This window comes from Gymnogyps californianus, chromosome 3, assembly GCF_018139145.2.
Source record: "Gymnogyps californianus isolate 813 chromosome 3, ASM1813914v2, whole genome shotgun sequence".
Classification (NCBI taxonomy): domain Eukaryota; kingdom Metazoa; phylum Chordata; class Aves; order Accipitriformes; family Cathartidae; genus Gymnogyps; species Gymnogyps californianus.
The window spans coordinates 11,275,075-11,299,683 of NC_059473.1; the positions used below are offsets into that span (position 1 = coordinate 11,275,075).

A 24,609-nucleotide genomic window follows, 5' to 3' on the forward strand; every position below is an offset into this window, starting at 1 on the left:
CTCAGATTATACATCATACCGCTCTACATTGTGATCCACAACCCCTTTTTTTCCCCCCAGGGCTCATCAGAAGCAAAAGGTGGCTCACAACTTGTAGCTACTTGCTTTGAAGTGCAGTAGTATGTGTAGCCATGATGATACATACAGCAGTTTGGGAATCACTGTTTACTTTGCCTTTTGCATTATTCACAAGAATTACTGAGCACAAATGAATAAAGAAGTCTGAATCCCATGTCGCTTGGTTCTTGCTATTACGCAAAAACCTCACATTTCCTAAGTAAAATGAAGCCTGGCTCAGACTGCTACAGAAGACCCCCCTTCCCCTGCCCAAACATCCATACTTTACAGACATCTGGCTTATCTTTGAAGAACGCTGCCTGTTACTAGAAATACTCAGTTTTCCATCAAACATTATTCCAGTTCCAAAAAGGCACCTGCTACACCCTGCAACGACATCAGAAATTCTAGCTAAACAAGCTCCCTCATCTTTGGAGCAAAAAGGCTTGAACCAAATAAACTGCCTTTCCCTAGAACACTTCAGAAATTTCATTTCTATATCCTGTCTTAGCTATAAACTTTAAACCAAGCCCGTGAGAGGGCAATGACCACTCCGATCATGAAGCAGCATGTACTTATATTTTCTTTTGTCAGCACCCATCAGGATTGTTTCCTGAGGTGATCAGAAAACAGGGGAAAGCAAGGAGCTATGTGTTTGCTTCAGCAGCAGTCTCAGAATTTCTTAGCTAGGAGGAGAAGAAAAAAAAAAGAGCTGGAGTCAAACTCATCCTTGACATCACTGATCATTGTGTTGACACTGAAGTATCACTTTTGTTTGCTACTTGAAATCTCCACTTGAAAGATCTCTAGATGAGGCAGCCTAGATACTAAATCTGACTTTCCTTCACTAGAATAGCAATATTTTCTTTTCTCTGCTGCAGTGGAATTTCATGAGCCACTGACTAGGCAGATTACCAAATTCTGGAGGATAAACAAAGCTGTGTGCTGGATTTACTGAAGGAAGAAGCAGAGAGCCAGTATGTGCCTCCTTCTCTAATAACTTCATAGTCAGCTCTGTTTGCACTCGAAGGACTATCTCTGAGCTGCTGAAATGTGGTTCTCACCCACCACTGTCTTATCAGTATCTGGTGCCACTATTAGTAATCACTTACCACAAGCCTCTTAAAGGTACAAACTCCTGGTGATCAAGGACTTACAGCTAACAAAGGAGTGTTTGACAGAGGAAGCCAAAGGAAGAGGGCTGACTCAGAGATCTGCATTAAAAGGAGTTCCTGTAATTGTTAATCAGGCACCGAGATGGAGCTCACACACTCCTTGCTATTTATATGCCTCTTCCTCCTCTGCTCAACTGTGGCATGCTAAGAAATGGCACTGCTGGGTCCCAGAGGCAGTGCTGCATTTTGTTTGGTGGTCATACGCAGGACCTTTATCCCAGGACGATGCTATTGCTCTTGTTGTACTAGCTGGTCTCTGCAACATCACTGCAGAACGTGCACACCAGTGAGCATAGTCAGATGTGAATCTCACCTGAGTACTGAATGCTCCCCTCCTGGCTGGAGGCCCTTTGCAATAATTTATCTACTTAATGTGCTTTGTGAAAATTATCTATAAAGAAGGACAAGCTAACACACTAACACAGCAAACAGTACTTAACTGGACCAAGTCACAGTTGTAGATACAATCACTTGGTAATAAGGCTCAAAACCTTTTTTTAAATCATCTCAGTGCAGAGAGGGATGAGATGGCCTAAAGTCTCCATTCCTTGATGGAGAGGGGCAGGTTCCTCTGGAAGACAATAAAACTGGACACTGCAAGTACCCTTTCTGGGTAACAGTCAACACCTTCGGTAGCAAGTATCACCAGGGCAACCCTAAAGAATTACTCACTAACTCTCTAAATTTAAAAGACAAAGTACCATCATCACTGCAGACTGTTTTTACCCTTAAAAACTTACCAAACTGCCTAATAACTGCAGTGTCTTTTGATAGAGGCAAGAGAAATAACCATGTCAGGTGCATTAATTTCAGTCACCACTTTTGCTGAAGATGTTCCCGTTGTCAAGAGCTTCTTTTGCTAAACCCTGGTCTGTGGAGGGGCACTGCAGAGCTTCTCCTGCTCAGGCACTCTTAATTTCTAGATACCATGGCTTACAGAATGGACACTCAAGTGAGTGGATTGTCAGCAGCAGCTGTACTACTTCTGTCTGCTTTGGAACCAGAACTTTTGATTACTAAACCATGAAAGGACCCAGCCCTGGCTCAAAACAAGGTCTCTGCCTCATTCAGGTTTTAAAACTACCCTCTACAGAACACTTTGCCCCCATCCATCTCTCCTCTTACACTAGGTTACATTTTCTCCTGAGACAGAGGACAGAAGGGACAGCCCTTACCCAAGCAATTGTGCCAGTCCCTCTACCTGTTGGCATGAAGTTTCCTTTTCGAAGGCATGTTAACACTAAGCTGCAAGAAATTACCCAGACTGACAGGCAGAAAAGTTGTTGGAAGAAAATTTAGCAAGAAATAGGGAATGCTTTGTCGCTGTGTCACTCACACCTCACTGTTCTGTTTTGCATTCCAACCCCTTCCTGCAGTGTTCAAGTTTTTCAGGACTTCAGTCATCTCTCATGTTTGCAAAGGGTTTTGAGGATAGCACCAGCAAGGCCAGGCTCTAATAGCAACGAGTTGATTAGAGAAACGCACTTTAAAAATCACTCTGTAATTAAGTGTTAGCCTGCTCCATCCAACACTGCCCCCAAGGAGTATTTCCAGTTTAAGTGAGGGTTTCGGCCATTTCTTGGAAAGGTATCAGTGCTCTGCTTTCCTTCAAAAAGACAGCAGATAAACTTTTGATCTCTGCCAAGTCTATGGAACCGGGCAAGGCTGCAGAGTCTCTGTGGAATGCTGTACTGGATCCCTGACCTTCAACACTTATTGCTGCTGTCAAGGTTTCAGGCTTAAGCTGAGGGGGAAGTTTCCCCTCCTCTCCCAACACTTTCCTTCTGAGAAACTGACTTTCCAGCTTCAAGAGATGGGTTTGCAAGCAAAAGATGGGGCTGTTTCAGACAAAGACGACTCTTCACATGGCTTCCTACAGCTGAACAATGGTATTTTCACTCTAAACTTTACCCTAAAGATCCTGAGTTCAGACAAGTACAGACATGGGATAGCCTTAGCACAACTGAAGTTGCCATCAAAGTGATGTTAAGCCACTGGCCACATCTTCCTCGATCAGTTATCAGAATGGCTAATAGTCCATATTTCCAGGTTGGTGCATGAATGTCGTCCTTGTTGAGCTGGCTGTCCCAGCTACTCCTGTTTTAAAGTCTCCAGTTCATTAAGAAAGAATAAAAAAATTTCATAAGAAAAACAATTTTATTACAAAAAGCTAACATACTGCAACATATTTGGCATACTGCTGAGATAAGATCTTATTCCTCTGACGGTTTCTAGCTTGAAAAACAGAAAAACAGACGGCTTTTCTTTTGGAGACCATGAAATCAAAAAAGAAAAAACACTTGAAATTTTAAGAATTCAGAGTTGACAAAAACATACAAAATGTATGAAATGCACTGAAAATAGCTGCTTTAAAACAGCTAATCCTTGTGTGTTTCTGAACTTAACCGCCAAGTCTGAGGTCCCCAGCCTCTCTCTACAGCCTGATATATTGCTACAGCACAGATCTAGAACCTCTTCCTATCAGTAAGCAATGCTCTCCAGAACGGGGAAGAAATTTGACATCTGGATAAAGAGCTTTAATAGCGCAAGTAAGAGCTTTCAAGCGCACCACGGAAGCATTGGAAAGAACCCAAACCCCTCATATCAAAAAACAATACAGAAAAATGAAGGTCAACATTCATTTAAGCAAAGCAGACTTCCCTGTTCCTTTGTAATGAAAAAGTAAGCTAAGACATCTTAAAGCAAGCAAGCAGGTACAAATCTATGAGTGGAGATAAAATAATTAATAAAGATACATTTGGAGTTTGTATGTCCTGCTGTGAATTTGCGGTTACTTTTAAATTAGACTTAGAATGTATTACAAAAATATTTCAACTGTAACTATGTTTTCTAATTAGTGAAAGTCAAACTTTCCCACTAGTGTATCTTCAGAAAGAGTATATGCACTCCATGGATAGAAAAATAGGCAATCCAAAAGCCGAGACACACAAAAATCAGCATTGAAGTGTGGAGTTCCCTCTACTGGTTCTCCCTTGAAATTTCATGGCTTGTTGATCTTTTTTATTCAGTGTTCACTTTGAACATTTTCACTGCAGGAAAACTAGCATGATAGTTTTCTCAATGAAAGAACATGCTTTAAAAGAGCTCTTGAAAAATTATAGTTTTAGTCATTTTAAGAAAGCCAGCTATCTCCCACCATTACAAATCACCACATTTGCCACAACTCTTCAACCGTGCCTCCTCTCCAAGTGCTATGCTGCATGGAAACATCTAGTTTTAGAGTGCTGAATAAACCCTAAAGCTCATTTACGAGTGAGAATATGTTACCATCTATTAGTTGCAAAGCAACTCATATTTGTTGCATGTTGAGGCATGCAATTCCTCAACAATAGAAACCTTTTACTTGGTGAGAATCACTCAGCGATTCTTTTAATGGGCACAGACGTTAATTAGATGTTAAGACAGTCCAGGATCCTACTGCTACGATACACATTCCAAAAATAAAGCCAAAGAATACAAACTTATAAATGGAGAGACTATTCTACACCCATTCAACAGGCCAGACTTCAATGAAGACATCTGACACCTAAAGCCTTTATGTAGGTTCTACCTATAAAAAAAAGTACAGAAGAACTTCACACGAGACCCAGGAAGCAGAAAGGACATCCTAAACCAACTACATGCTCGTTCCTTAACTTGCGACACCAAAACGAATCTGATGTTTGGTCACTGAAGTTTTGACAGATGCTAGAAATATATGGGAAGGGACAAATACTGTCATAATTATTAGTCAGTTTTATCATTTTACTTGTGGAACATTCCGTATCTATAAATTACACAGAGGACCGAGGAGAGTCCTAGGACACTGAACTGTGTGGTTCAGTTTACCCTTCCATTCTTAGGAATCAGCTCTGTTCTTCAGAAAGTCACTTCCTCCAGTTAGTCTTTGGCTCTAGCTTTTCAACTTATGTCCTGGTGATCTTTTCCTTTCAGCTCATGAACTGTTTCCCATCTTATTTTAGAGTTCTACGATAATTTGAAATATGAACTACAGTACTATGAATTTCACATTTAAATTTAATTATGAAATTTAAGCCTTTTGATCATTCAAGAACTTCTGACCTAAAACAGCACACACATTCACTCCTCACATTTCATGCCACCCTTAGAAAAAGAAGAAAAAAGTGCAACAAAGAGTATTTACCTTGTGGATGTGCTTGCCTTCTCCACTGTGGACATGAGTCTTGCAAACGCATCAGTCACTCTGTTGCTTGCATTGGAAGTTTCCAGTTTTGAGGTTGTCAATTCATACAACTCAGGATCCACACCTTATAGTATAAAATGATAATCAGTGATGGTTGGAGGCAAGTGTAGCCATAATTAGCCACAGACCAACTTGCTAGAGACTGTTTTCTGTAAACATCTGAATCATTTATAATTTCAAGATAGATGAAAAGAACACAACAGAACATGTCTGCGTTTCTGAAACGCCGTCCTCTCTCCCCACCCTTTTTCAGTAGCTTTTATAGTTGTACTACAAAACACACACACATTGGATCAAGTCTGGCGTACAAGGTCTCAGTCTAAGAGTAAACAAAACAAATTTGATTTACCTTTTAGAGTGAAACACCTGTAAAAATGTCAGCTGTGTTAAAACGGATTGTTTCAATTACTTCAACTCAACTGTTTGTATTAAAAGAACGCTGCATGTTAACAGGGACCAACTCTTTAACGAGAGATTACACACAACACTGGCATGCATTAGAGTGCATTTAGTATCTTGCTTTTCACAAAAGGTTGTGTTAAAAATTTAAGTGAGAAAAAGCAGCTTTTATAACACATACAAGTGGAATAGCATTAAAAAAGTTACATACTAATATGTATAACACTACCAAAACTTCTAGTCTATGCTCCCTTTTCATCTTTCAAATATTTATACAGCATCAAATATCTGGATGCTTCAGCCTTGATTTCCTAGTTTCAGATATCTTAAGTCAGATGCTGAATTTTGACATCACATACGTTGCGAATGGATTTCAAATTTTACCAGCAGAGGTCATTCTGAAAATGATGCAAACAATGGAAACCTGCATCCAAAAAAATACACATGTATGGGTGAAATTCTACCTGTTTAATATCAAGCATCACATCTCAGTAGGAAGTAGCTCTAGAATTTCCAGATATTAAGTATGTTTTCTTTAAAAAAAGTCTCTAGAAATTAGAATTATCAAAATAAATCAAGAGCAAAGACTGTTACAACACAATTTATTGCTCAGAAGCATTTTAAATTGGTGATATTCCTCTAGTTACAGTCTCAGCTATTTTATGCTTCATGGGTTTAAATGAAGTGTGCATATGCACCATCCACAATTATAAATATTTTTCAAAAACAGCGTAGAACTTTTGTACAGAAGAATCGTGTTTTATAGACACCTGCATTCTAAACAAGTGCAACACTAGTGCCAACTGGTTTGGACAAAACAGAAGCATTTCATACTACTGCAGAACAAACGTTGCAAATAGTTGGACACGATGGTCCCATGTAGCTACCTAATATAAAACCAGCATTTATAAACTGATGCGCTGATGATTTTACCCAGTTTACTTGCCTGGATCAAGACACTTTCAGAAGTACTCCTGAAATCCAAAAAAAAAAAAGATCGCTCAATAAAAAAAATGCCTGTGCCTATCGTCCTGCCTTTTCACCCAGTAATTGCAGTACTATGTGCGCAAACAGATGAGGTTAATAATCCTCATGCCTGCTTTGCATGAACTCTCCCCCAGCAGTGTCTTGACCATTTGTCATTTGTGCACAAGTTAAGTACTCTTTCATTGTTAGGAAACTAAGCTGGCCAAAAAGTAAAATTAAGAAAATAATCTGGTTAAGCTGCAGGAGGTGGGGGGGGTGGGGGGCATGGAGAAGATTTGCTCCATTTAATATGAGTTGATTAGAAATTAATCAGCTGTCCTTCTAACGTACTTTTTGAAGTCTGGATTTTCAAAGTTAATTTCGTCCAGTTTCATACAAAACATCAAAATATGTACTGTCCTGAGACCAGTATACCAAGACTTTAAGTATTGTCAGATGTTTACAGAACTTGGAAATAGGAAAAGCCCAACTACTCCATAAAATATCCACTTTCAATCAGGAAGAGGAAGACTTGAAGAAACACACTTTGACTTGCAGAAGCCTGCGAAATCCCATTAAGGTACAAATTGTAAAACTAATTGCAACGAGGAGTCCTTTGACATGCAACTCTGCAACAAATGTTAAATGCAACCTTATAAGTTACATCATTTAGATATTCACGTTTACGGTCCTGAATTCATTTTCATTGTAGTGCAACGTCACTGCTCAATTTACTGTTCTTTAGGCACCTCTTCCTCAGCTACATTTATGTTAAACTATTAACATGAAAAATAAAACAATACACTAAATCTGTGGAAACATACTAGAAATGAGTAACTCCCTGTTCATGATGTAGAATGCAAATTTTTATAAAAAAGTTATTTTGGCTACTCATGAAATCAGACTGAGAAGAATACAGCATAGATCTATAGTAAGTAAAACTAAGGTCTTCAGAGAAAGAACAAACTTGTACTACTGATAAAAGTTTCTCCTTTAAGCCAAAAGATCTAAGAATTTGTCTTTCAATTATTTTATATATTTTTGAGAGTTGCATATTCTCCATTTTATTTGAATGATTAGAGAATATTTAAGGAAAGCACTGCAAAACCTTAATGAGATATTGAAGGAAAGTTAGCCAACCAAACCTCACACAAAGCTCCTAAACACGCACACAAACACACGAGCTGCAAGCCAAGAAACAAATGACTTTCCCAGAAACAAGTCAGGAGGAAAGAAAAGCCAAAACCAAAAAAACCAAAAATAGGCACTATAGGGCATACCAGGGAAGGTGATAATACCTGTAACTTGATGAAACAACAACAACAACAACATAAAAAAATGCAATAAAAGGCTACCAGAGTATCCCTCCAGTAATCACATCAAGTGTGCACACCATCAGTACACAAGAACGTACCCAACTGCACGAGCAGTACATGTACTGGGTACTGACGACTTATGTTGATAGACTTGCACACACTTACAAAAGAATCTGTAAGACTCGAGCATCTTGAATTTGCTACCTATCACTTCCACGACAAACCTGCCATCTTTCATCTGACAACGACATTTCTCAAGGGTAGAATAAAAAGATGTTTGGAATGCGATGCCACAAAATTGCCTTCAACGATCTGATTTCAAAACTAAAAAAGCAGGTTTTTAAAAACAAAAAATACAATTGTAATTATAAGCACTTATTTGAAACATGGGAAAACCTCAAACCTCTTAAAAATTGATTTTTTTAAATTAAAATCACTAAGAGGAAAAAAACCCTTCCTATGAAGTAAGTGATTACCATGGCTTCGGGCATTGTATTGAAAGAGTATTTGCCTTATCTACTTAACCTATGCACTGGGATAAATCCCCAAAATGTTCCCTTCAATTCCTGCAGAAATTTATTCAAAGTGTAGGTTTTCACAAGCTCGCGCAAAATACCCAGAGCATGTCAAAACCATGCGATAAATGAATTCAATTACTTTCATGTATTATTCAGTGGAGAAAGTGGCATTTTCATCTCCTATTTAAGGGAGTAAGTTGCAGATAAAGTGCTTTGGTTTTATAATTAACGTTCATGAACTTCTAATGTCCCACAAACATGCAACTATCCTTGTTTTCTATTATGAATGTTGTTAAAACACTTTTTTCACTTTATCATTAATATTAGTAGTTCACACAAAAAAATTTACAACCTCCTGGTAGCAGCAAACCCCAGCGGGGTTGTGATATGTTAAGCCCCATAACTTTATATTCACACATAACTTCCAAATAACATCAGAATCCTATAATTTGGAGGCACTCATTCAGAAGAGAGAACAAGCCTCATTTTTGGGGAATTGTGATATCTACAGCATTTTTCAATTTTTCTTAAGTGCTTAGAGAAGTTAACTTTCAAAATTTCTCATTTGAAACAAGTGTTTTAACATCTTATTTGCAAGAGCATAAGAGCCATTCATTCCTTCAGCATGTGACAAATACAGAGCTGACAGTACCTTTTAAATACTTCGCACTCGATACAAAACATCAGAAAACAGAACACGGATTAAAGGAAAAAGGCAGTAGAAAGACATTTTAGAGAAACGCAATGTAAAATTTCTCCTTGTTTATAGGAAAGTCAAGTGATGTGCTCATGCTTTTAGTAAGTTATAATATTACAGTTGTGGTTTTAACACTCTGCTGACCTGGGATTGTGGTGGTGCTGCTAGAGCTACTGTCATCCACGGGCCCAAAGAAATCAAGGTTCAGAAGAGTGGAACCTCCACTAGCTTGAAATTCAGTGACCGTGTTGGTAGGCAGCCATATAGAAGGTAAGCCAAGGGAGGGGTTTATGTGTAAAAAGGGGTAAGACACACACTTGAACATGCAAGTTATAATTAGTACTCAGTACGCAATTTAAAAATTGACATGAAAACAATGCTTACAGTATTAGTTTGTACCTTCTAAAATGTTAACAACTTAATTCAGTGCACATTTCCTCATGTACAATGCAGCAAGGAAATCACCACTAGTAACTTTAAAATAGAAATATTTATTTCAATCTAAAAATGAAAGAGAACCAGCACGACCCAGAGAGAAAGATGTGATCAGTTAAAGGGAAACAATATATAGGTCAATTGATAGTTAGAATATAGTGGGCTTTTTCTCCCCTCACTGAAATTGAAAGCCATTCTTTCATCAGGAAGACTTAGCAGATCCCCAAATAGCAAAGAACCAAAAAAACCTTTAAAGTTTTTATTTGGCATCTTTAAGCTATTAATTATCATTATCTTAAAGCAGTGTGAACCAGGGTAACAAATGCCACTCTTATATCCAGTTCCTCACTGTTAAGTTATACTGTTCCCCTTTAGTACTAAACCAGAAATCAAACCAAGATACATTTTAAAGAAGTTGTTTGTTAAAAAGAAAGCATGATGATTGACTGAAGTAATAAGACACCAGACAACAGCAAAAGGGTCCATCCAGGCTTTCCTTCAGCACCATGATACTGCTATCCAAACTCTTACATCTCACATGTTCTGAAACAACACTGTGAGGCAACACCAGTGCGTAAGAGATGCAGTTTATTTTAGCCTGCTTTTGAACAACTTGTGTCACGAATTAATTGCTGTTAGCAGGCTCCTCATAAAGGTATCAGTTTCTTTACAGGTTTCTAGTCTGTCAAACAAGTTTCCAAAACTTGTTTTATTTCCTTTGCATGCACTTACATTTCTGAGACTGGAGGTGGTGGCACAACTCACTTTGCTATTAAAATAGACATAGATGAAGGGTCTTTTATGTGATAACTATACACATTTACAGATACAAATAAGTTTGTAGCTACCTCTTTAATTTAATATATTAGCTATAATTAGCTCTTGAGTGTAAGCAAAAGTGATAACAGATGAAGTCACATTTTTGAAATATAAAATTATCTGTAAATCTTAAAACTTTCAGCTCAAGAAGTGTATCTTTTGCAAACAGTTTGTGGTTAAAATATTGTGCTTTGAAGTAGCCACTATACACAAGTTTGTCATTCAAAGGATGTCTAAAGAGATAATTAATTGGTGAAAAATACTTTTAAGAAGTAAAACTCGTCAATCTAAAATGCTCATTTGTTCAGAGTTTCATTATAATCTGCAGTTATACATAATGAAGTGTTAATATTGCCACTGTGTCACTAGCATATGGCAGGAATCTAAAATAATACGTAGTATTTTTCAGACTACATAATACTTCACGTAGGGCACAGTTAATCAGAAAGAAAGCCTGAATTTCCAAAGTTAGGAGTAAGAAATAAATATTATATATATTTTTATATATATGTGTGTGTGTATATTTAAAAAAATAATCAGCAGATAGATGTTTGTCTGAACTTTGTAGCTTTCTTATCTCTAGCTCTGGTGCTAGAGGCTCTACGGAGAGACGTACCATCTAAAGGGTTAGTAAGGCCACTGCTACTCCAGTCAAACTGGACAGGTGGTAGAGATTCCTAGAGTTGAAAAGTCAGAAATCAGATTTTATAGTCAGTTCAGGTTACAACAATGCAAAGCAGTTCAAACAACAGATTCTTTAGCGTCTAAATACTAAAAAGACAACTAAATGAGCAAGCCCCAACTTTTGGGAGGCGTGTGTTTTCGTAATATGCACTAAAGATTCAAAGCAGATTTGTTCTACCACAGGAAGTCTCATTAAATTCTGAACAGTACAGATTAGGTAACTTCTAACTCAAACAGGATTTGTAAATTAACTAAAACATATGAATTGGGTAAAAAACCTTAAGGCATAGTTGAAAGTTAAACCACTATTACTTTCATGGGAGATGAGGCACTTTGCATAAAAAGTTATGTATACACAATTATAGGGCAAATTTAGAATAGGGTTATTAGTGAAAGCTCTCTGTACATACATGCTTTGTCCTGATTATATATAAAATCAGTTATTTACCATCAAACAGCCCATGATTCTTTTGGTTTGTTTTGCTTTTAAGACACATAGTCCCTACATGTGAGGGACAAACTACCAACACCTTCCCCACTCCACTTCCTTTAAAAAAAAAAAAAAAAAAAAAAAAAAAAAGGACTTACTATCCTTTAACGATTATCTCATTCCAATATATAAACAAACCATTGGTAACAATGCTTGGACAAGAGGAGGATGGAAACGTTGACTCCCTCTGGGAGCCCATCCTTGCCTTTTCATTTCCTCTTAAGTCTTTTGCACACACACAGGTAAATCAAGCAAGCAGCAGGGACCACGCTTTACAGGTGTTCAGGTGCAGTGTAACTTCCAAGTGCTGTCCTCCTGTATTCTCAGGACATACACTGATGGGACAGTATCAGAAATGTCTGAAATAAGTTGATCTTTCTACTTCTGTGCATTACATTTCTGCTCTCTCCCCAGTGAAGTCAACTGTCAAGAAGTACGGGGAAAGGATGTGCCCTCAACTTCTAACAGAACAATCACACTTACGGAAGAAAAGCAATGGAAGGTCTCTGCAGCATTATTCAAAATGCATCACTAGTTGTCAAGCTTCCAGTGGCTGAGACATACTTTCTCTTTGCTTTTGTAGAAAGTCGGGCTTTAATTTTTTTTTTTTTTTACTTTTAAAAGTTTCAACTATCTAACACTGAAAAAATATGCAGATTCACAAATCAAGACTAGCAACCTGAGCTAGCTTTGTACAATTAAGCTAACTGTAAGAAGCTTATACTAGGTGATATACGTTTACAGAAAAAAAAAATGAAGGGAGCTGGAGATTTCTGTATTTACTTATAGTAAATGCCTTGCCTAGAAAAATCTTTCCTACGTAATGACTTGGAAATATTTCCAGTACTGAGCACAACTAGAACAGTATTCACTCCATGGAGCTTAAGGAGCTGATGCTACACTTTTTACTTTTCAATGCCAGTAATTTCATTACCAAAGCAATGATTTGCATAGAAACATGTTAGCAGTGTGGAAGCTGCACCTGATGAAGTAATGATCACTATCATCAGTAGCTTGTTTAAAGTTTGTCACATGTAAAATATATTAACATTAAAAGGAGTTTGTACAAAAAGAAAAAGGAGGCAAGTATGACTTTAGTAGCTTTCTGCCCTGAGGAAAATGAACTTAAACTGAAACAAAGTACCTTCCTACCAACTCTCACTTACTGAGGAACACACCCACTACATTTTGTGTCAAAAGACTGAGTCAGGATTGACAAATGTGACAGAATTGCATGGAAAAGGTGGTACCACTGGCTGGCTAAGCTTTTCCTTTTAGTGATGACTTGATTGTCAGATTTCCCAAGGAGAGGACAAAGGATGTGATGAATTCTTCCTAAAATGGGGGGGGGGCACAGAAAATCATCTGGCTCCAAATCAGTAAGAGTATACTAAGTATATTAGTATGCTCTGTGGGATGAGGCCATTCTGCTGACTTCAACCACTTGCAAAAGAGGGGGGTGGCAAGTAAAGCAGACCCCATCTATACAGGATGCTGGCAAGCCCTGGTCTATACAACAGCAAAGTGAAAGGAGAGGGCAGAGGCAAAGGCCAACTGAACAGAAAGGAAAAGTTTTCTGTTTCTAGTGACCTCGGCCCTAAGAAAACTAACTATACTGGGACACCTGAACACAGCATTGAAATCTCAGACAATGGGAACATGCTCTGCAAATGGGAATATAATGTTTTGTCTTTCGGAGATTGCAAGGTTGCTAGACTACTGCATTTACAGCTATTATTTTAATAACATGCTTTAAGGAAAAGCGCCCAATCTAGAAGAATATTGAGAATTGGGGCAAACTGCTCTCACTTCTCCCTCCATCTTAGATTACAGGACACAGTACAGAAATGAAAAAGTATACTCAGCTGTCAGAGTACTACTCTGAATGTTAAGGAAGTGAGAAAGAGGAAACTAAAATGCTTGCTGGTTTTACTGCATCGTATTTCACTTTGATAAAAGTGAGAGATGTTTTCACACAGTAATTTTAGAATGGTATTATGTAAGAGCTTTTATAATCCGAAAGAGGAAAATGTAAATGTTTGTCTCTGTGCCAATAATCACCCAAGGAAAATTAAACAAAGGAAAAAAAAAAAAGGAAGTATTTTGCTGTCTTAAAGCTGGGGGAAAAAAATAGAAGGGCTTGTAATACAAATAACATCAATATTTAGATAGATCCCACAAATGAGCATCATAAACATTTCAGAAAAAGCTTTACAAGGAAGTAATTCATACATTTCATTGTGTGTATTCATTGGCAAAATTACAACAGCACTGAGAATTATTCTTCTCAGACACCACCTTTAAGCGACTGTCACATCTGATAGAATAGCAAGTTCTGTAATATCTCTTACCTGCACATCTTTCTCTCTTACTCTGTCAACAAAGCTACGTATATTCTTGGATCTTTCTCATATGTATAACTGGAGAGCAGTTCCATGATGGAGCCTTTGGCTGGTGGCCAATAATATGGTAGTTTGCATCTGTCATTGTTAGAAGTCCTGATGGTCCCTTATGTAATTAAAAGTGTTTTTAAAGACTGTCACCCCATGGGGTTTAATTAAGGTTCAGTCCCTAATAGCCAGCAAGTGTAAGATACATATTTCTATTACAATCTGATCCCTAATTCAGTGGCTTACATGCACGCAGATGTGCTGTAATGGGCACCCACAGAAAAGAATTACTGGTCATTTTCTTCTAGAAGGGTCTGGGTCACTATAGATTTCTACTCCAATATAAAACTTAATAAGCAAAAGTAGGCAGGTAAGAAATCCCAAAGTTATCCTGCATGCTGGGACAAAGCTACCACTAGACTCTACCAGAGAAACATACTCACAAATAGAGAGAAGAGGATGCTTTGAAGCAATAGCAAAAGAGCAAAAATACCTAGGTAACTTTTTTCAAAAAAGCCAAAGAGAAGCAGGTAAATAAACTTTAAAACAACATTAACCAGAGAACAATATCAAATCAAGAGAAAGCAGTCAACATTAAGTCCAGACAACAACCTTTTAAACAAGCAGTGGAATATATTTTAATCACACTGCCTGAAGACTTGGCCATGGTGTAGAAGCCCACTATAGCAGATGCTGTTAAAAAGAAAAGAAGGGTACCTGTCTCAGGTTTCACAATCAAAGGTTGCCTATTTGAGCAACCACTCTTTCTTACACCTGATGTGCCTTGATAGAGCCTTTTACTTCAGACCTGTGAAGTCTTTGAGACACCATGCTTAGATAAAGGCAACAGTAATCAGGGGATTATTTCATATTCTGTTTACTGCCTTACAGTTATGAGCACAGAGGAATAGAGAAATAAATCCCCCAATTGTCAAGATAGACAACAGATCAAAGAAGGATTTAGAGGCTACCTTCAAATATAAAACAGAACGAGTCCACAAAAGTCATCTTTATACAACAAACTAATGTGATAGATCAGTCAGTAACTTAACTTGCTTGAGAGGAGAAATCATAATTTCAAAAACCTTGTCCTTACAGATGGACAAACAGCTCAGATGGAAATTTGTCCACTGTATTTCCACAGCCTAACCAACCCAGTGAGATCCTCTGCAGGGAAGGAGGTCAAAACATACAGAGTTTATATAACAACTAGGAAAAATTATTGCAGCTCATTTGCTTTTTTTGCCTCATTCTTTTGATTTCTAATGCTCTCTATTTTAAATCTCTGCATGCGTTCCTCCGTTCACCTAAAATCAAAAAACTTAGGAGGCATTTCTGTGTTTCTACAAATATTCTTTCCACTCCTACTTTTGCATCATCACAGTCTTTCTTCCAAAGTCTTATTCCCTCAGCAGGAAGTCATACACGTACATGCACAGACACTGATCTGTATACAAGTCCCATAAATGCCAGGCTTTGAACAAAGAAGAACTCTTCTCTTTTCCTTAGGCAAAGCATAGGAATCTATTAACCAGAGCCTCTCCTTCCAATAAGAAAGCCAATATTCTGAAGTTTCTGAATACAAGAATGACCCATCATCATCACTATCTGAAAATGGAGGAATTTAGAAATTTTAACTGAATAATTACATATTAACTGGGTAAGCTTAAAGACACCTAAATTGTTGCACCTAAATTATCTGTGTTTAGAATAAGAAGTTTCAAGGTCCACTAAAATTGCCTATATTTCCATTCCATATTTACCAATGTTTATGGCACAGTTCCTAATGAAATGTTTACCAAAGTTTGGGCACATCATCTTAATACCACTACGATCTGGCATATTCCTAAGAGGCAGTCTGCACAAGTGAAGTGAAGCTGGATTTTCCCAAAAGCAAACAGAAGCCACCAAACCTTGACAGAAGATGAGGCCAAGAAAGACACAAGGTCTCTGAGGTAGAGAATTGATCGTTCATGCCCTGAAACTTTCTGAATGTCACTTAACTGTGGCCTCTTAGCATTCTTAATGGTTAGAGCTCTAACTCATCTCTTCCCCAAAAGCTTATTTTAGTATTTGTCTTTTTGGAAAAAAATAACCTAAGGCCAGCAGTGCAGACAGGTAGCATAGAAGCTTCTTGTATGTATTCATGGACCACAACTACTGAACTGAGATAGCCTTGTCAGAACAAGCTATGGGATAAGATTACCAAATTGTGACAGGTAATGGGAAATTCTGCTGCAGGAGTACCCAAAAGTACAAATCCATAATCAGAGAAAAAAAAAGAGACTTTGATAAGTAGAGGTTCTCATTTTCAGCACTCAGCCTATGACTGCCAAGCAACTGAGAAAACGCATGTCAGAGATGCTGCTACTTCAGGCTCTTGCAGCTCTCTACACTATCTTTAACGTATGGTTTAATTTATGTTTTCCCCTCTGTAACAAAAGGAACTTTGAACGCTGCAGAAAGCCAGTAAAATTTTCCTACTTTTTTCATATACAGAAATCACACAAGTGATTTCTTCAGCTCAGACTGGTTGCAATAATCATTATTGTTACCTCTTCTAATACCCAGTTCAGCTGCTCAGTTCCATTACAGTATTTGTGAGAAGCAGCATAGGAAGCATCACCAAACATGTATATTACTATATAAAACAACGTCAGTTCTGAGCCCAGACATACTGCTATTCTATGATGAAAAAAGTTTCTCCTTTGGTACTAGCATGTCACAGAACTCTGCACTATAGCAGAGCAAAGAGTGCAAGGAAATCACTATACTCGGAAGTACCTAGTGTTAAGGTTAGGTGTAGCACAAGGATAATTCACTTTGCAATGCCTTCAATCAGAAGTCACAAGCATAGCAGTTAACTAAAGATGCTCAGCATATTAAGCAAGACCTGCACTAAGGAGGGACACAGCTGACGCTCTGAATATGTGCCGAGTACCACAGTAGTGACACTGAAAATGAAATGTCTCTGCATGTCCCATTAGCTTGTTGACAACCACACACATTGCAACACGCATGGCATTTAAGTGGTTTTCTAGTAGCATAACATCAAAACAACAAAACAGAATTCATGAAATTCAAAAGCTCACTCCTAAACTCCTCTGAACTCATTTTGTATCAGACTCAAAAGACAGAGAAGCCAGCAAAGCAACTTTCTGTTCAACAGATAATCACTCACTAAAATCTGACATAAAGGGCCAACAAAACTCGTACAATCAAAAAGTCAGGCACTTATACTAGTAATGAGTGTACCCAGAATTTCTTTCCAGGCAGCTGGGCTGCTTTTCATGTTACTCTGAAAAAGACAGGAAAGGGAAAAAGGAAAAGAACATGAACAGTATACATGTAGATACAGTAATTCAGAAAAACAAGTGCTAACCAACAGGTAGAATGATCTCCTTACAAGAAGCTCCAGAAAAAGCAAAGATGAAGAACCTTAGCCAGAGGAAGGACAAGTCTAAAGTTACATCTAAAATTTGTGGAAGTAACTGTCCGCTGCCTTTTAAAGCAAATTGCTGTGTAACAGTAGGTATCATCAGGACTCTTAAATGCTGGCCACCAACTGCTACAGTCTTATCGTAGGGACTCCCTTCCAGTCACACATGAAAAGCAGATCCAAGAGCAGGACTTCAATCTGACACAAGGAACACCTGCCCTTTACATACAGGTGTCTTTGAACACACCGTCTAGGTATTTTAAATATGAAGGAAGAGGTAAGGCATCCCATTGTTTCCCTCATTCTTTCTTTTCCTCTCCTCCCGCTTCTCTCTCTATTTTTTACCTGGAGCTGATCGGATGTACATGTGTTCATCTCTGGTGATACAGGAGGTGTCTGTCCTATTGAAGCTATTTTTTCTGCTGCAGATATTGGTTTCAAAGGTTCCTTGGTAGGCTCTAACATACCCTAAATAAATAAATAAATAAACTTAAAAAAAAAAAGTCACATGCACACGCAGACACACACAGTTATATATATATTCCAAGAACAGCAGCCGCAAAAAAAAAATAGAAACCACACTACTAGGTAGTACTACCCTCAACTAGGAGCTTGGAGGTAACCATGTATCTCTGGGACACTTTCAGTGAGCGGGGCAGAAGGAGATGGGGCAGGGGAAAGAACCATCCTGGTTCCTTAGGCCTGAGAAACATTTTAGAGCCAGTAACAGAAACCCAAGTGCTTTGCTGGAGCTTGCTTTCAACTTTCAATAATGTAATTTAAGCTGGAGGAAACAGTTACTTGATAAGGTGATGTCTTCTCCTCCCAACTGTGTGTAGACTATTCCAGAAATATCAAATGGCCCATCACAAAGGTACAAGTGCATTCATTCCATTTCAACAATTAAGTAATTCAGAAGAAACAAGTCAAATTATCAGTTTGCAGAATGACACCAAGGACAATAATTATTGACGTAGAAATAAATCCATTAAAGCGCATTAAGAAAATAATTAAAACCACATATTTAATTTTAAACAAACAGTTCAAAGATAGACAGTACTACAAAAAAACGTCTGAAATCTCTGGTGTTCCCAAATAAAACTGAGGGTGAGAAAGAGATCTACAGAAAGACCAAAGTTTGCACTGACATGCAAACCACCTCAGAACAATGAGGTACAAGAAAAGAAATCCCCGAATAAAACCATTAGATTTGGAACTAGCTTATTTTAAAATAATTTCAGGGAGTCAGCCATCAAGATCTGCTGTCCCACAAATGTTTCTACACCATGTTCGGGGAGCTTAGAATTTAACCACCAGTTAAATCAATTCTTTTGGACAGTAGAGAAACATGAAGCAGTGCGGCAAGAGAAAGCAGCAAGCCACTTTACTCCTACCATCATCTCTATCCAGCTTACTGTGTGCACAAATACATAAAAAATTTAGGAGATAAGCAACAACAATCTGTTGCAAAAAATAACTGCACGTGTTGCGTACAAACATAGTCCTGCTCACAAATACGTTACAGGAAGAAAACAGCAATTGCTATGAGATGTTTTAGCTCTCTGTATCAGAATACCATGCTTACATCCAGAGAAGTGCATGAGCTGACCTTGATGCATTAGAAAACAGCTCTAGAAACTGACTGTAGAAGTCACTCTACAAAATCAACCTACAGATTAAATTGGCTTAACATATACCAAAGAAAACTGTATTCCTTTTACATTCAATTTGTGAATGACCATACAAAAGTGTATGTGTGTTTGTATGCTTATATATATGCACAGGTTTCCAGAAAAAAGAACATATTTATTCTACTCAGAGTAGCAAAAATGGCAAATCTTATCTTCTGAATGTTTTTACTACCACAGACATTGCACAGAGTCTGAAATGCCAAACAGGAATTACAGAATATCGGCTTAAGTGAAAACGGTTGATCTTACTACACTAGGTTACTTGAGTTTCCTTCAATCTACAGAAACCTCAATTATGTTTGCTATTTTCATCTAGCACTTGTGGCAACACAACAAGACTGGCTATACAATGCTTTTTGTATGCATAGTCTAACATATATATACATGGGTCCTTTATTAATATGCCAGTAACACTGCAAAGCATTACCATGCATCTGTCTTGATCTAGGGATATTGAGATGCAATCAAGTAATTAACACACAGCCTGTCAGAGAAACAGTTGCACAAAGAGGAATGCTCGAGAGAGCTGAGAAAACTTCCTACACACATTTCATGGAATACCGTAACTATCTAGCAGTTCTTAACCTTCCTTTGAAGCGTCTGGTCTTAGTGCCAGGGCTTCCCACAAGTGCTGATGCAAACTGACGTTTTGATTAATTTCGATGTTCCTTTGTCATTTTTTACAACTATTTAACGATCTAGTTTCTTGTGTCAAGTTTTAGTTGACATTTTTACATCTATACCTTATATTTAAGTTAAAAGTCAACAAGAACTTTTTATTGCTGCATACACATCAATACATTACTTCAGTCAATTTTTTCTTTTTTAGAAAATGCCTCAAACTGAGCTTAGACTAGCTAGCCCACCTTATTAAATAGCTTGCGTTATGAAATGAATAAATCAATACTTTTTTCATTTAAATAAAATATCTGCTTGTACACATAATGAAAATTGTATATTTGATGATTCTCTTCTAGCATTTCTACTGATGCCTAAGCCATAACCGTACTTACAAAAATATGTTTCAGCACACTTGGTGCTTAATGTCGTTTAATATATTTCATTATATAATTTTGTTAGAACTATAACAAAAAAATAACACTAAAAAAAGCTTACCAGTCCTGCTGCATACATGGGTACTATAACAGGCTGTTTCTTGTTGCCTGTAAAGAGCTGATAAAACAACAACAAAAAAATTTACTTAAGAGTTTCTGTGTCAGTGATGATAACATTTTTTCAATGTTACATAACTTGTATAAGATTAATATCAAAGACTAAATACTATATTAAATATAACACAATGGTTAAAAACTAATGCAATTTTTAATATTAATAGTGCTTATAAAAAGTTGTCAGATGGTCTGTCATGAAAAGCCATGTTCAGTGCAGCTATGCAATTAAGAGACAAGCATTCATACAAAAGGACTTCCACCTGATTCTACATTTAAAGCAGCTCCATTATTCAGAAAGCAAGTTTTACTGACAGACTCACAATATTTCTTGTGTCGATTCCCAAGGAACACAATAGCTTTTTGTTGCTGTGGGAGCCACCCCACTGGTATCTCAGTCCATATGCATCATGGATATCCTGCAGCTCTGTCCACACGTCCATCAGTTCCCTATACAACCCATCATAAATCGAGTTATCAACAAGAATAACAGCTTAGCAGCCTTGAATATTTATTCCAGTTTTTAATGCAAGTGACTTATTATATACATTCCAATTAAACTTACACCCAAGCACAATACCCAGGGGAACTAAAACTGCACAGTGTTCTCAGAACAATTATAGTTCAGACTTATTATTGGAAAATGATGTCCACAGCAGACAGGACAAGGCCTACTTAGACTTCATCATCACATGAATAAATATAGCAATTTATATCAAGTGTAACTAATAAGACACATTCTGATTAACTCAGAGACATCACTTAAAAGAAGATGATATGCTGCTGACTACGTTGATATGCTAAGTGAAATACTCCTGGCATATGTAGTCACTGAAAACAAGCATTCTGCTAGATAGCTAATTTTTACTCAACAGTTTTTCAAAACACTTGAAGCAAACAAATTTTGAATTACTGCTATACGTTTTAAGTTCCCAAAGAAGACATGTTTCTACTTCATTTTAAGTTTGTTGCATTGTGGCTTCTTACCCAGTATTTGCTAAGGTCTCCTCAGCTGTCATCTGCTTTTCACCTGCTTCCAACAAGTGATTCAAGGAACTTATTTCTTCTTCAATTTCAAGAACAGGCATGGAAGGAAAACAGACTTCAAATATTCGTTCCAGACGACTTAGCAATGTTGTCTATGATATAGAGAAAATACTTATATCAAGTTTTGTTAACTGCTTTAAAGAAAAGGAGTCCAAAATTATAAAAATAAGTTAAGATGGAAAACAATATGTAGCTAATACCAAGTTTCACTTACCACAAAATATAACTGTCAGAGGATCACAAGACCTTTTAAGCACCAAATACAGGCTGCTAGCTACTGAAAAACAGTAAGGATCTTGCCCTCCGCAAAGTCAGTTCTTACAGAAGAGTCACTCTTTGTTATAAATTAGCAGAAAAGATGTGCAACAAGTATTATGCTATATTTACTTAAGATATTTAAAGTCTCCAAATCTACACATGTTAAGGGTTCTACTGAACGCATTTTTTCAGCAAGCTTGGTATTGATCAATATCATTTCACTTAATGACAATGCACTTCAATCCAAACTTGAGACATAATATTGATTCAGAAGACAGCTTCACTTCTTGCAAGATGTATGCACTTAAAGGTCTCACAAAACTTAAGCCTGATGTGCAACATGCTCATGGTGTGATAACAACCTCAAAAATGGTAAGGAAAAACTATTTATAGTCCAAAGGCTGCACACTTCCTAAAAAACTGTTAGTATCAATGACTCAGATGTAGGAAAACTATAATCCCTAGCTTCATTTGCTACGGTTCATGTGACAGTCAGGTATAATGCAGAAGAGCCAAGACTAAGGCATTTAAACCTACTGTTTGTCAAAAAGTATTTGTAAGATTTGTTTGGTACTTCTCCAGACCAAAAAACTAACGAAGAAAAAGAAGAATTACTTAATGCCTTAATTTCTTGCCCCAAAACCTATCTGTGTGTTTTTACACGTTAGAGGTTGTTTAATTTAAATAGAAGAATTACTTTCCTCCAAGCAATTTCCCTTTCCTCCTGTTCATTATTCAGACAGTTGATGCTGAATGCTGCAATCCTGTGAGGGTTAAAAGCCAACCTTGGGAATGTTTCTATCCTAGCCAAATAACTTAAAAAACCCCAAAAAACAAAAAACAAAAAAACCCCCAAAAAACCCAACAAAAAATCCCCACTAAGTTTTATTTTAGCTGAATAAGGAGCCAGCTAGATAGCAGCACGGTTTGCATAACCACAACTTTATCTATGTTACTCGTCTGACCTTTTTTCTGCTGCCTCACATTATAAACTCACACCAAGAGTATGTAAATATAAATACTCAAAAGTTTTGCAGGAGGGCTACAGATCTATAATCCCATGGTTTTGAGAGACTAGGCAGGATTTCCTGCTTGTCACAGTAGTTGCAACCGTGTCTTGATGTCACCATCACTTCAGTATCCCTTGGGAGAAAGGAAACTTCAGCATCTTAGGAAGGCAGACAGGGTTCTTAAGTTTCATAACGCAGCAAACGTCTCCTGCTTTTCTCTCCACCAGTGCCATGATCACAGCTGTTGGGTAGGATAAGGTCTCAGCAATATAAAGACCACATATTGGTACTAATGGTTTCCAGGCATTTTAATTCCACAGCATACACTGGAGAATGCTCCAATTCTTGCCACTTGGGCCTTTGCAGCTGGATTTATTATTAAAAACAAAAAAACCCCACCAACCCTCAAACAATCTCCAGCCCCCACAAAAACAAAAAAACAATCCCCCCATTTTTTTTTCCTTTTTACAGGCTTAGTATGCTTTCCTCTTCTTAAGTTCTTCCCTTACATTTCTATCTCTTCTCTCTGTTGTATTTCCATATAGCCACAGAATTTCAGCTTTATTATAGCTCTACAAACTGTCTCAGACATCAGATGTACCGCTGCCACGGATTATATTTTCCCCCCAGTTCAACCCATTAAAAACAGATAACCAGCAATCTCTTAACATTTATTAAAAAGTACCAATTGCAAGGTATGCTTATAAAAATGAAATTAAAGCTTTTTTTCAATATACTTGTTTTTAACAGCAGCACTCGAATCTCTTCTTGCTAGGGAAAGGACATGCAAGCCTGGCACAAAAGGAGCACTTCTGTCTTTCTAGTTTGGAGTTCCTCAACAGCCACCTTTCCGATGCTCTGCTGCACTGCCCATAGGGCAGCATCCAGTTTTTCTACTGGGGAAATGGAAACGAAACTGAGCAGGCGAAAATCCCACGAGCATCCCACAGTGTGTGCTAGTATAGCTATGCCAGCAGAGCCCTCCTGTGGAGATGCAGCATATTCCAGCAGCAACGCTGAATTTACAAACATAAACCTCAAACAGAAGTTTTGTGTTACAATTGAAATGATTGAAGGTTCAGAGAAGCAAGGCTAGTAGGTGGAAGTTACATATTTTAATTAGACCAACCGATACAGTTGGGATAAGCCTTTAGGCACCTATTATAATTATGAAGCAGATACTCTGGTATCTACAACATTTCTCATTTGAATTTTTATCTGAAAATTTGCCTTGTCTCAGTTAAGCAAACCACTGACCACGTACATCAGCAAACATAGTACAGGAAACAACAGAGGCAAACACCACATTATCAGAATATCTTGCTTCTGTATTGGAGTCAGGATGATGAGTTGGGAACTGGGAATCAAGTCTGTTCAGTCTGTTCTCCCTATTCAGCTGCTAGCCACAAAAAGCAGGAACATGAACTTGCTTAGAACATCAGCTCCTCAGTTTTGCTACCTGTGAAAGAAATGCCTGACAGGGATAGCCACCAGGTTCAGTTATTTGCAAAGCATGACATCAAAATGCCGTGATTACTATACTATCAAAGGATCTGAATTACACAGCATACCCGACTCACACTTTTTTTTCCTCTTTTCCTCTTCATTACCTTACTGGTGTATTTTGATCATGAGTCATGTTCTACAGTATATAATTTTCCTTTTAATCATCTCTTAATGCCCAATCATTTTGGCCATACAGTAAGGTGTAATACTTGTTACATTACTTGTAGGCTGTTTCGTGTTTGTTGATCAGAACTAAGACCCTAATTTACATTTTTAGGAAGTAAAACTAAACACTATTCCAGATTCTGGCCTAACACT

The 24,609-nt window shown here is 37.6% G+C and overlaps 1 protein-coding gene across 3 annotated transcripts in view; it reads right to left on the bottom strand.

Moving 5' to 3' along the window:
• Nucleotides 1-24,609, bottom strand: part of AFTPH (aftiphilin) — a 48,038-nt gene that overhangs the window by 1,705 nt on the left and 21,724 nt on the right. Inside the window, exons 3-10 of one of the 3 annotated variants that reach the window (XM_050893452.1) lie at nucleotides 21,458-21,609; nucleotides 20,794-20,920; nucleotides 20,418-20,474; nucleotides 17,956-18,078; nucleotides 11,224-11,284; nucleotides 9,498-9,581; nucleotides 5,398-5,521; nucleotides 435-437 (exon numbers count right to left, since the gene is read on the bottom strand). In XM_050893452.1, the coding sequence (XP_050749409.1) occupies nucleotides 435-437; nucleotides 5,398-5,521; nucleotides 9,498-9,581; nucleotides 11,224-11,284; nucleotides 17,956-18,078; nucleotides 20,418-20,474; nucleotides 20,794-20,920; nucleotides 21,458-21,609 (731 nt within the window). The remainder of the gene's footprint in view (nucleotides 1-434; nucleotides 438-5,397; nucleotides 5,522-9,497; nucleotides 9,582-11,223; nucleotides 11,285-17,955; nucleotides 18,079-20,417; nucleotides 20,475-20,793; nucleotides 20,921-21,457; nucleotides 21,610-24,609) is intronic. The other 2 variants (XM_050893451.1, XM_050893453.1) reach the window with 2 other exon arrangements.